The following is a 13,966-nucleotide window of genomic DNA, read 5'->3' as shown; positions in this document are numbered from 1 at the left end:
TGAGGGTAGCATTCGCGGTGCACCATGTCGGGGAACATCGTCGCGGAGTGGTTGCGCTCCCTTCGGCTCGGCCAGTACGCCGAGAGCTTCATCGACAACGGCTACGACGACCTGGAGATCTGCAAGCAGGTGGGCGACCCGGACCTCGACGCCATCGGCGTCTTCAACCCCGCGCACCGCGCCAGGCTGCTGCAGTCGGTGCGGACGCTCCGCGAGGAAGGCGCCGCGTCGGTGTACTTCACCCTGGAGGAGGCGCCCGCCGTAGCTGCCGTCAACGACGAGTGTTTCTGTGACGATGTGAGTGTGAAGTCTTCGAGGACCTCTTCGGGGAGGTCGGAGAAGGAAGTGTCGAGGGTGACGGCTTCGCCGGCGGCGTCGTCGTCGGCGGAGAGCGGCCAGGAAGTGGCCAAGTACTTGGATGAGTACGAGGAGGGCAAGGCGGAGCTGGTGAAGATCCCCAGGGTGCAGCTGAAGATGTTGCTGAGGGAGAAGCTGGCCAAGGACGGGATCAGGCTGAGCTGCCAACCGTACTCGACTTCGGTAAGTCAATAACCACGTGTTAATTCAATTCCAGTGGACTTATTTTTCACATAACTTGCCTCCATTAAACGTTATCACAATCTATGATTCTCTAAATAGGAGTTTCTTGTCAAAGTTCACCTTTATTTGCGTCCTCGGAACAACCACCTTTGTTTTGCTTAATCATAGGTCATTGACCAATACATAATCTACCGATAAATCCAAGACCAAACCGTCGCAACATTCTTTTGGTTAAGATCCAGTTTGTACGTTTATTTTCGATTCTCTTCAAGGCTGGAATTGATTGTCATCTGTTAAACGGCCTTGAACCCCTCGTTTCCATTTTTTGAAATAGGATAACGGTGTATTTTAAAACCAATTAGGTAATTTTTGTTGAAAAATTAAAATTGCGTCTTCAAATCTAAAATTGTTGCAAAAATAGCGTAGCCTAGATTAAAATTGACGTCTACTGTTCAGTATCATTTATTTATTTTAAAGGATGACTTTCAATGCAGCTGTTTTAAGTCAACTCAACGAGTATGAAAGTTTTATGAATTTTAAAGAAGGATAATAACATGTAATTTTATAAAAAGTCGTTCGGAACACGTAATTTTATTGTTACAATGTAATATTCATAATATATTGTTGCAAATACGACATCTCCTCAGTATTTTGTTTTAATTTCAAATTGTTATTATGGACGATTTAAATTTAAGTTATTCTTGAAATTTGTTTGATATATAGTACCTAATAAATCGAAAAGTAACTTCACAAACTTTTTTAAATCTTTTAACGATGTTTCAACCAATTAAAAAAAAATTAAACTGTATCCTGCCAGTCTAGGTAAAGTACTTTCCAAAATCCTATTACACCTGACACCTCACGTACTACAAAATAAAATTGACGACAAGAAGGGCCCGATACTGGTCCTTGGGGTACACCCCGGCAACCAGAACTAGGTTGCGCCCAATAATTAGATCCTTTTTTACTGGCAGGTACCCGCTAACCGTTTTACTTATTCAAAAAAACGGGTCCCGCGCGAAAAGGACGAAACACCGCACCACCCAGTCCTCTGGCACGCATTTAATTTTAATTCCTCCACCAGGGGGCCTCTTAAGACACAAAACTGCTGGCTCTTAACCCTTGGAGGACAGTTTAGCCCAAACTAGGCGACCTTTATAAATAAATCCTTGCCGGGGTGCTATATAATTCAGGGGATCTATTTTACATTAGTGAGGCTGAGTCGTGCAAAATTTAAAGGTCTTCGCCGAGATGCTGGCTCATCCATTGTTAACGAAGCCGGGCAGAGATCGATCGGACTAGTTTCGGATTAGATGGGAAAACTCATATTTCCTTAGAATAGGTCCGTGGATAGGAGGACGGTCGATGACGAACTCGTCATCGCGGGAAATTGAGTCTCATTTTTTCCGCGCGCTAGTACAAGAATATACATAAATAATCTTTGTTTGACGGTGTTTTTTTTCATATAATTTAAAAGAATGTAATTTTATTGTAAAATTACATTAAACTTATAAATTACATAAAATTACATTAACTGTTACTCTTACTTTATTTTTCTGAATAACATTTATTAAATAATATTCGTCTCTCATTGTGTATTTTAGGCTCGATTTTATGCGTCGAAATTACATTTGCGATTACATTATAAACGTCTGTAAAATATGTGTAAAATAATTCCCGATCTTAACTTTAGCTATACTAAATAATTACAAAGACATATAATTTTATTTTCAGGATACTATTAAAACTTACGATCCTGTAAATTACATGTAAAATTACATTAAATATTATTTTTACTTTATTTTGTGAAAAATAATCATGTTTCAAATTTTAAATTTTATTATTGTCTTATTATATATTTTATTTGTTGAATTTCAGTTGAAATTACAATTACAATTACATTATTAATCATCTATGAAAATATTTAGTGGAAATTTAGCTAATTTACAGAACAATTACCCAAGAGATATAATTTTGTGTAAAATTACATTAAACTTATGATCCTGTAAAAATTACAATTACAATTACACTACACATTAAAGAGAATATGTAAAAGAATGTGTAAAATTACTTCCTTAATAAAATGTTAGCTAATGTGACAAAATTTACGTAGAGGCATGTCATTTTATCGTAAAATTACATTAATTGCATTGCCTACATATTACATTTATGTGTGTAAATTTATAATTACATTAGTTGCTGTTTTCACTGCATTTTTCCGAAAAAATCGAAAAATAGCCTACTTAAATGTCTATAAAAATACTTGTGTAAAATTACTATCAATTCTTCGAGTCGCGGTATAATTATTGTGCAAGGACTATCCAGTTTTCATAAAAGAACATTTACAACTCGTGTTCTATCCATATCTTAGAAAAATTTTGTGGTAGTTATTGCTCACAAATGTTTTCTGATAACGTTGGTAGTTTAAACAAGTTATTTTGCGCTTAGATAAATTTTATTACTAATGTAAGTGCAATTCCTTATCAACGTATGAGTAATTGTGGACAAATATGAAATAGTCGTCATTGGGTGCAGTGAAAGAAAGACTAAGTAAATTTGGATTATATTTATAATAGATATTGATGAAAATGAGTTTCGTTAATATAATACCTTGCAAAAAATACAGTAAAATTATTAGTTGACGTACAAATACATTGAAAATTTACAGTGGGTACATATTTTTACGTAAATTTAATGTAATTTCCTTGTAATTTCACACCAACGACTGCTAAAATGTAATCTTGAGTTGACATTACTGAAATTATAATTTGACAACAAGGAACCTGTTCTAATTTTGTAATTTTACGGTATTCTATTCTGTTCATGTTATTATTAACGTGTTCTGCTTATTAAAAAACACGCGATTGCCGCTGACGATTAATAAGGTGATTAGGGACACCGCGTAAGCGATCTGTGGAACAACATATCGAACTGTTCCAGGAAATTGTATATAAACATCTCCTTCAAGCGTGTCGCAGCGTTCGAGTAATTAATTGCCACCGCGTGGAATAATGCTTTCCTCAAATATTTCAAAGAAACCGTGTCATACAAGTTAATCACTCTCTTTCCTGTCCCATTCGAGTTCCCGGAACGGCGCATTGTGTTTTATGTAAGACACATAAAAGGTGCAATAAAATTATGTGAACAACGTGTTCGACATATACGCAGATCTAGTTAAGAGTCCATTAAACTAAAATTGATCGTGAGGCGGCGCGCGTTCCGCGAAATCACTCGCGTTTCGCCCGGTAAGGAACAAATTTCTTAATAATAAGACAAAAACTAGCTTATTTGTTGATAAATTTGGCATTACTTTTTTCAGTTTTTTCATTCGGGGCGCACAGTCTCAGCTACACGCTCTCCGTACTGAATTTTCACAATTCACTCCTCGGAATGAAAATGGCTCATATCCAGAATAAGCGTCCCGATCCTCGCCTGTTTCGTCGCGGTCGACTTTATTAAAATAGCGCGACAAAATCTAGCCGTCCTCGCTAAAAAATATTGCGCGATTTATCATCCGTACAAATGCCTCCCTCGCCATTGCTCGCTGAAAATCACACGTGATAAACCGGTGTACCACTCGAACCGAGGCTATTGTTATTAATGTTTTTTTAATTTTTAGGTATCGGGCGACTGGATTTATGCCGTTTATTTGGGATGCGCCGGGATCGCTTAATTAAAACAGTAAATTGTAGGTGGCTCCCGGCAGCGGTGACAATTTTTTAATTTAATGGTACTTGTCTCTGTGTGGACAAGATTAGGATCCTTGTCTGTGTGTTAAAAATAGTAATTGGGATCATATACGAAAAATATTTTCAAAACTTTGGTGTGGAAGTTAGTGAACTGTTTTTACCTCAGTTCTTGCCACAAAGGTCTCTACATATTTTTTATAGCAAAACTACAAGTTGGCCAAGTAGTTAGCACAGCACGTGTGACGTCACACCACTCTACTGGCTCGACATGACGGTGCTATGCGCTATTAGGTATTTATTGTGATATAATTCGTTTGTTCCCTGTCTATTGATATTTTTTCACCTGTGAAATAAAAAGGCGATTCGTAAAGCGAATTTAATCAACACGTATTGTAAATTTTCCCCGTATCTCGTCGGTCTCCGTGGTGCAGACTCGAACAAGAAGCCATTCCGGCTGGCAACCAGATAACCCGACGCAGATAGCCTTTGGTAATACAAATAATTAACTCGACCCTGTTGAGGTTACTCATTCGCTGCCTCTCATGCGTTTGATATTCCGGGAATGCGGCCGGAGCACCTTAAATTTTCCGCGCTTACTGAGATGCAGCTCGCGAACTAATGTCGAGTACGTCGGGCGGGAGGCGCGAGTGCTTGAATGAGACAACCTTGCTGAGAGAGCTAACCACCTTGGTTTGGATTGGGTGGTAAATATTTTTGAACTACATGTTAGAAAAGCTTGTTTTATTTTTAATTGTAATATTAGTTTGCGATTTTACAAACAAAGTTGATGATGGTTTCTCGCAACCGAAATGTCGCAATAAAAATCTAAATATGCAGTGAAATTCCTCGAAAAAAACTCGCTGTGAAGAAGTGTTTTCAGATTTTAAAAATTCCTCTAAATAAAAAAGTAGCAATAGAACTGTTTAAAATTTTCCCCACTTAACCATTTTCCTATCTGTTATAGTTTTTTTTTTTCGAAAAACGTGAGAGAGTAGTACCTAATTTGTAGAAAATTGAAAGACGAATCCGAAAATATCATGGTTGTTACCGTAAATCAGTGGCGTACTACACTAATGCAAACAATTAAAGGATCAAAAGAATTTTTGAAATTTATTCGTGATTTTTGACAGATTGTTCATCAACTTTTAATTAAATTAAAATTAAAGTTTATGACCCAAACCAGATTTCGACCCCATCACTTAAAAAAAACAGTTTTTTTTCAAAACTACCATTTTTCTTCTCTGAAATAAAATTTCTATTTTTTTTTTCATCAATTTAAACGTTATTTGCGGTAAAAATGTGAGAAAACTTAAAAAAAAAATTTCCATGTTAAACATGATTATGAAGTGTTTAAGCTCAAAAAACGGGACCCTTTAATTTTTTTCAAAAGTTTGACTGTTTGAAACAAAGAAACGGTTCGCTAGATCGAGATGAAACTTCACAAAGTCCTTCTGGGTATATCGAACTGTAAAAGTCATGCTTAACATGAGTCATTTCGTGAATATTTCTAATTTAGCCGTCAATTTTGTAAAAAAACATAAATTACCATTGTTTTTCCTGTTTTTTAAAAGATGAAAAAAATTTTTTTACGAAAGGTTGCGTTATCATGTTATAGGAAATTTATTCCAGTTTTCGAAACAGCCTTTCAATTCTCTGTACGACCATTTGACGCCGAGAGATCGATGACTGAAGACAAAAGGATCCTTTTCCATTAAAAGTCGGATATTTCGATGAAAAATGGTCGAATTGAAATTAAAAAAAAAATTGAAGCTGAATAAACAAGTTATCTGGTCCATGCAGTGGCTTAGCTGAAAAAAAAATTTCCAAGTCCTTGGAAAAAAGAAAATATGCAAACATTTTTTGTCGCGCTATTAGAATTGCATGATAACTGTAGCTGCTAAAAAATTTCGACCGAAAGATCTAAAAACTAGAATCTTATAGCTTCAAAATGCTTATTTTTAATTCCTGTTATAACCATTTTTCACTTAAATACAGTGTCAAAAATCATGGAAAATTTCGGAAAATCTTTTGACTTTAATTGTTTGCATTAGTGCATTTTATTTAGAAAAATATGCCATCCCTGTACCTCCGCTACTGGAGCATGTAAATTTTAGGAAAAGCCCTCAGTACATGTGCCCAATTTCAAATTATTTCACTTAATAGTTTTTAAATAATTTAAAAAAATTAAAAATATTTTTTGAACTATAACACCCTGTAGATATCTATTTAATGGAGCGTCTTAGATAAAAACTTTAGGTACAGGAAAAACTCCCCTTAAAAGTCACCAAAGAATACGAGGTTTCATTTTTGGTCACCATTTTTGAATCACCCTGTTTATCGAGAGTAATAAATAATTTTACAGCAAGATTTATTTAGCTTAAACGTCAAAACTAAGGCTTTTTACAATTTTATTAACTGCACGTCTGAAAATATCAAGTTTGCCGTTATTTTTTCAAAACATCGTCCATAAATTGCGATTTTTTCGACTTTTGAAACCGTATTGCTTCCGAGACACATACAGAGCCGATCCCAAACAGCGATAACCGGTCCTGAAACTCAAAGTATTTATTCGTGACAAATGGAAAGTCATAACTCGATGTACCGTAATACTCTCGACCTATTTCCCGATTCCTCTCGAAGTCTGTCTCCGAATTCTCCAATACGTTGCGTCTGATCTCAACTTATTTGTTTCCCGTCGAGGGTTTATTAAAAAGTCGAGGACTTATTTTCGTAAACAAGTAAACTTGCCGAAGATCTGCTGGCGAAGTTTCCTATAAAACCAGATTGTTCCCAGTTAAGATACCAATATGATTATTTTTTTATCATCTTCACTTTGCGTTACATTTTTGTATCTGCATGTTTTGGTGTTCCGTAGACGTTCGTGACGACATAATTTAAACCACACAAGTAAATTCCACCAAGCTAAGACGTATTCTAGGCCGCTATATTACCGCTAAATCCTTGGAATGCATCAAACTTCAAAGTGGAACGTCTCCGACAGCTCGTGTAAAAATTAATTCGTCAAATTTATACCGGTTGATATTTGTCAGAGCTTACAAATCACAGCCAGGCATTCAAAGTTAGAATGGATGCGAGCCTGACACGCAATCCTTCCCCCTTTCCCTCCTTATCTCCACTCAATGGAGGATTAAAACTTGACTTCCTCATTTCCGTTTCCGACTTTTACAAAAAAAAATACCGCTCGGGGAAATATCAAAGCGATTCGTCGGATATTTCATCAAGGAAATTGAGGCTAATCAATAGTTTTACACCATACAGGATCTTCTCGTCACAACAAGACAATTGGTTTTTAAACCACATTTAAACATTTAAATAATTTCATCCCAAAAATGATTGTAAGTAATTAACAATTTAATATGTAGAATAATATAGTTTCGGTACAATTTTTTACTTAATTATATCTCTGTACAGTGTCCTAAAAGATTTAATAAGTTTTCTTTGGTAGTTTCCATTATATTTTATTTTGTAAGGTTTGTCACTTTTACATCAAAGCCAATTTAGCAACGACGAATTTCAAAAAGTGACAGAGCGCATAGCTCGAAATAGTTAGGAGTTAAATAGACTACAAATCATCCCTCACACGGCTCGCCCCTTTCGTGCCGTCGCACGTCAATCAAACCACCGATGGGGGTGATTAACTGTGCCCCATATGTGTCAACCCCAGCACAATCGCGTTTTATTGTAAACAGGAGCGACGAACGACGGGTGCGGGGGCGACTGGGGCATCTCTGATTTAATCGACTTAATTGAAGGCGTTTTCAAGAATAATTTTCGGTGCCAGTATAACTTTTTGAGCTAGAAAATTGTTTTGTGAAGTATTTCGCTGTTGTTAAATGTCACCCTCTAAAATTCTGCGCACAAACATACCATCAAAGGTAATCTTCCGGTGATTATCCGATTATTTCTTCTACGGATCATCTATAATACAATCACTGTCGCCGTGATTGGCCGCGAAAAGTAACCTCACCAAAGAATCGTACTTCATCAATGAGCATTACTAAGCATTCTGTACCCGACGTATTTCCAGTGGAATTTCTGGCCTCGTGGGTGTAAAAAATGCCTTCGCCGTCATATAAACACGCCGAAGACTCGCCCGTACAAGACAGCGACGATTAAAGGCTTACGAATGCAAATGAAACTCACCAATCCGTGTCGGGCGAGATTATCCACAGGTGGGTACGGTACCAGTTGCCAAATTTAAGCTAGAAGTACCAATTTCATATCTCCATTAAAGCAGATACGGCTTTATATAAGTATTAGAAGTTTAAAGGTCTCTAGAGTACGCTTGGCTTTCTCGACCGGTACTCGTTTTCTTCTGGTAGAAGCGGTGGATCCGACTTGGGGCTCGCCTAATTGGCAACAATGCGGGCGGCTTACTCTTCAGACTCCCAGCACAATATTTGACCCAGTAAAAACCGGACTGGTCACTTGTCAGATGCATTCCCCAGTTCCACGTACCGTCACCGCGTTGTCTCTAACAAAGAGCAAGTGAGGCGCACAATGGACAATCTATACCGCTAACAATGCGCGATATCAGCGGTTTCTTCATAAAATAAGCAGGTCTAAAGAATGCTTACGCTTTTTAAAATGTAACAGCGTTTGTTGTCCTTAACTCTGTCACAACGTTTTGAAACTGAAACCGTATTTCATCTAACTACACAATGTTTTGCACAATTTTTAATGGGAAATAGTCAATTTGCGCCCTTACAAGAACAAATAACAAGCGCCGCTGATAAACATCCGAAAGTTGAATAAGCCGACGTAAAATCGGCTCATCCGAACACCAAAGCCTCCTAGCGGATTCCTTGTTACGCCTATTTTGTTACGTGGATAAAAACAATTTATATGAAAATTGCTTTCATAAATGTGTTTTTCGTGTGAGATATTTTGGCGGGATGCCAGCGAAAGTGCTTCTTGATTTGCGGCTTTATTGTCATGTAAATAAAATCAGGGGATTTGGAGGAGCGCGAAATCAGCTTTGGCCCTCGTTCGACGGCGGGGGTTTCAATCCACCCCGCGAAGAGCTCGAAATATTGTTTTATGGGGCGTGAATGAAGTACGTGACGGACAAACCCGTTGCATTGGAAAAAAATGTTGGGTTTAATCAATTTTTTATCGTTTCTTCAAGTGACCTCAATGAATAACTTAATATTAGTAGAACTAAATTATATATAAGTCATAAGTGGAAACAGCTGCAAAATTTTTTGCACTAAATTAAGAAACACAATAGTATAAGCAGTAAATTTTTACAGGGAATTTTTTCTAGACCAGGGCGGATCTGTCGAAATATCCCACACAATTTTTTCTGGATTGTCTTTAGCACAACTCACATGATAAAAGTGTAGATCCCTAGATCTGCGCGAGGTCCGGAACATTTTCAAAATTGCAATGTTATAAAAAATTTTAAAAATACCTATTTTATCTCAGTTTTTTACTTATATCTTGGAACCTATGCATTTTGGAAGAATATTGAAGAGGAAAAAAAGTTTTAGATTTCAATTTTGCACAATATACTGTAAGTTAAAAATGTTTAAATTTATTAGCGATGTTGCAAAATAGCAATAATTGATGAAAAAAAGGTAAAATAATCAAGTTTTTTAAAAATAGCCGTAAAATTTAGGGGGGGAAAAACCCTTACGATACCTTAAAATCTCCACCACTGGCACGTCCAATGAATTCGAGGAGGGTGCGAAAAAGTAGCTATTAATAGTGGTAATGTGTGTACAAAAGCTCAGTCCTGTAGCTCAAACGATTCCTAAGATATTGGCGAAAAACTAAAAAAAAATTAAAGTTTTGACACCGTGTATCTCGAAAACGAAAGCCCGGAGAGAAAAATGGAAGAGGACAAATATGTTTATTTTTTCAAGAGGAATTTACAGCTTTCCGTTGCGACACTTATTTAGGAACATCCTGTATATGAAAAATTTTTCATCTAGATCAGGGGTCGGCAAGTAATTTTAAGTAGCAAGTGGGTCCGAATACTTGAAAATTTTTAACGAGGTCCAGAAAAAAAATTCATATTTCTTATTTTTTTATTTGGACTCAAATTTAATCTGCATACTAACCATTAAGAACTCAAAACACTCACACAATTGTAAAATACTAGAAAAAATGATAAGATTGGCACCTAAACGTAAAAAAACATTTTTTAAATAATTTATATTAGTAATTTATACTCTCAAAAAATTTTTGGCGGTCCGGACCTGGACCGCGGTCCGCCAGTTGCCGACCCTTGATCTAGATGCTTCATTTGAGGCTGTGCAACATTTTGAAAATTAGAAAAATTTTTTCAAAATTTTTTTCAAAAAATTATTTTGTGAAAACAATCGAACCGACTTTAATGAAATTTAGTGTGTTGTTTTATTATACTCTAAAGTTTTTTTTTACCAAAATTAGAATGCCCTCGGAGCAATTAAAATATTTTAAAGAAATTATCCAAAACACTCGATTATATTGATTTTTTTCATCAATTATTACTATTTCGCAATATCGGTACTAAATTTAAACAATATATTGTGTAAAATTCAATTCTAAACTTGTTTTCCTCTTCAATATTCTTCCAAAATGCATAGGTTCCAAGATGTAAGTAAAAAACTCAAGATAAAATAGGTATTTTTTTAAATTTTTTAAACATTTTTGCAATTTTGGAAATGTTCCGGACCTCTCCCAAATCTAGAGATCTACACTTTTATTATGCGAGTCGTACTGGTTAATCCAGAAAAAACTGCTTGCCCCCTCTCACATCCACCTTAAAACAGATTCGCCCTGATCTATTCCGTGTTGATGATTTCTGATATTTTAAAATACTTCTAAGCTATATCTTCGATATATATTTTTTTTGTTGAATAAAAATTGAATATACGAATATCAGTATATAGTTAAATTTAGCAAAAAAGGGAAAGCGAAATGACAAGATTAGAAATCGTATTCCATGAAATTTAAAATGAGTGAAAAGGTAGCGACTCTGAATGAATATTGTCCCTGATTCTGCCCTTAATATCCTCAACATACCAGAAGAATCGGAATTAGTGAATGATGTAATAAAAGAAAATGTCTCAAGATATTCAACATAGAACATTGTCGTTATTAAATTTTCTTGTAACGCTCGACGAATTGCTTGTTTACACATTTTTATCTCCTCATACAGATGTGTCATTTCACCTCAACAGCCTTCGTCCTGACATTCAATACCTACTCATAGACGAATTTATTCTCAATATTTGTATTTTCATTTTAATAATCGTTATATGTATACCAAATTAACATTTAACTACGCCAGACAGAAATACAATACACAAAGCCTGCTCTCTTCCCTATAAAATCGCAAATTGCAATTCTTAAAACGGTTCACTTGTAGCAACGACATTTCTTGTCCACGAAGCAACATTCATCTGCACCTGCACATGTAGACTGTCACGGGTACGCGCATGCAAGTGCATCTGTCTCCTCAGCCTTAGCTTAGTGCTGTTGCCATGTGTGGGTATTTCATAACTAATTAACAATTGCGACGTTATTCCGCACAAGACCCTCATTGTATACCAATTTCACGCTTGGCAAAGCCTGCTTCGACCGCCCGGACGAGATAAAAATCGGCAAAATCGCGGCTTCTTGCAGTTTTTTCACTATCTTTCTAATCGTGACTAATTTTTCTGGGTTATGTCTCTAGTGTTGACACCAAAAGTTGATGAACAGACGTTGTGTAGTGCATTTTTTCGCCTCGTGGAGCAAGACGCAAGCAATATCGGCAGGCGCAAGCGGGCGACAATTGACAGCGACGTGATAATGAATTAATGGGGGAGGAAATTGCCTTGGATATGCGTCGTTCTCCGCATAATTTCCTTGGTTCATTATGCAGGAGCCGGTTAGTGCATTAAATATTTTTAATTTCCTCCTGTCAGGACGAAAAAAGCGGGCAGGATGTCACTTACTTGTTTTTTTGTGAAATTCGTTTGTTCAATCAATGTTTTTACGTGCTATTTATTTATAAAAATGGCTTTAATTTTGAAAATCAAACCTCAACAGTTCAACCGGTGTTTCGCGGAGTCTAATCGCCCTGTATCTCATGTATAAAACATCCCTTAATGACCATGACAAAAAACCAATTTTCATTAGTCGCCAGCGGCGTCGGCGGCATGCAAATTTTTCGGTTCTTTATCGGAAATCGCATTCGGCTCACGAATATTAAATTGGTTATTTAAATAATAAATTATGTGGGCAATAACTGTTGAATTATAATGCAAATATCGCAGTAATCCCCAATAATGAACGTGCCGGGACGGCCGACGGCGCTATTGTCTTTCATTTGTCATCGGCGCATCGATAACCAGTATTTGCTCTACGTGACGGGGCTGTTTTCGTTCCCCGTTACACCACCAATAGCGCATTGTGTCGCAAATTTTACATTTTTGCAACTAATGCTAGTGCGCTAGTTAGCTCTATGCTCGTTGTATAGTTGTTACGATGCCAATAATTGGAACCTGTAAATCTTAAAGCACAGGACCGTATGCACTTCTCCTGAAATTTCTTCTTATGCTTTGACCATGATGTGTCTCGTAATTTACAGTCGAATAGCAATTCGGCGAGTCCGGTATTGGTAAACTAGTCCGCCTGATGTAGAATTGACGGCGGCGCGCTGGTCATCAAAGCAAACCTGTATTGGTCCACTAGGTCGTAAATAATTTTTTTGTCTTTTACACGGGTTCACTTAGCTTTGCCGCTTTGCCAGCAGAGGTATGTTGTTGGTACAGTACGTATTATTATTTATTAGTTGATATTATTATTTATTCATATCGTAACCAGTAAAAGGTAATAGTTATTAAAATAAATGTTATATGTAATTTTCTAGTAATTTGGCGTGGTTCTCTGGAGACTCTTTGGAGAGGAAGATAATGAAATAACTCGGGAAAATCCCCAAATAGTGGAACCGGTTTTTGTCGAAAGTTTCGAAACAAACTCAGAGTTTAAAAACTAAGATTTACAGGTAAAAAATCCACTTATTATATTAAATATATATGAATGTTTGAAAATAGTGAACAATGTGATAAAAAAGTTAAGAAACGGATTAACGAATTAATTAAGATATCCAAAAAAGGCCAATTTATCGCATAATTAAAGAAGGATTGATCCCGGTACAACGAGGAAACGGAAAAATACAAAATTAAAGAAAATTTACGATTTTACCAGATGTAATGCGGCGCACAATTTATAATATGTATAAAGAAAATAAAGTTCCTATTTTAAACATGATTCGTAATAAATTAAGCGATTATCTTGATCATAATTATAAATATTTAGATATTTTATGACATGCTTTATTACAAAGCGATTATAAACAAAAAATTTGACAATCGTATGGTAATTATATGGTAATATAGCTCGGAATATAGTATATCTACACTAGACAGGGCTAAATTTTTCTGGACGTCTATGGATTGCGTAGAATTTATGAGTTTAAATGTTTTTATGCGGTTCCAATTGAGATCGTAACAACTATAGGTACACGTCACAGCAAAAATTACGTTCGCTATACATGTTAAAAATAAGCGCTACTGCTTTAAGCTACGATTACACAGAGTGTCGTATTGACTATGTTCGTCAGTTTCGTCATTTACGTTAAACAATAACATACCAACAAAACTTTGAATATTGAAATCAGAATATTTAACAACGTACGTAAACAACGCAAAACACTTTCTCCCGTTTCGCCAGATTTAAAA

General features: G+C 36.1%; 1 protein-coding gene across 1 annotated transcript in view; it reads left to right on the top strand.

The window, feature by feature from the left end:
• Nucleotides 1–13,966, top strand: part of LOC108911605 — a gene marked incomplete at its 3' end in the record, with an annotated part of 224,820 nt that continues 210,854 nt past the window's right edge. Inside the window, 1 exon segment of the mRNA XM_018716580.2 lies at nucleotides 1–540. Within this exon segment, the coding sequence (XP_018572096.2) occupies nucleotides 25–540 (516 nt within the window).

This window comes from Anoplophora glabripennis, unplaced genomic scaffold (assembly GCF_000390285.2).
Source record: "Anoplophora glabripennis isolate ALB-LARVAE unplaced genomic scaffold, Agla_2.0 scaffold488, whole genome shotgun sequence".
NCBI lineage: Eukaryota > Metazoa > Arthropoda > Insecta > Coleoptera > Cerambycidae > Anoplophora > Anoplophora glabripennis.
Note: the sequence above shows the minus strand (reverse complement) of the source record. Positions and strands in the feature narration are given on the sequence as shown.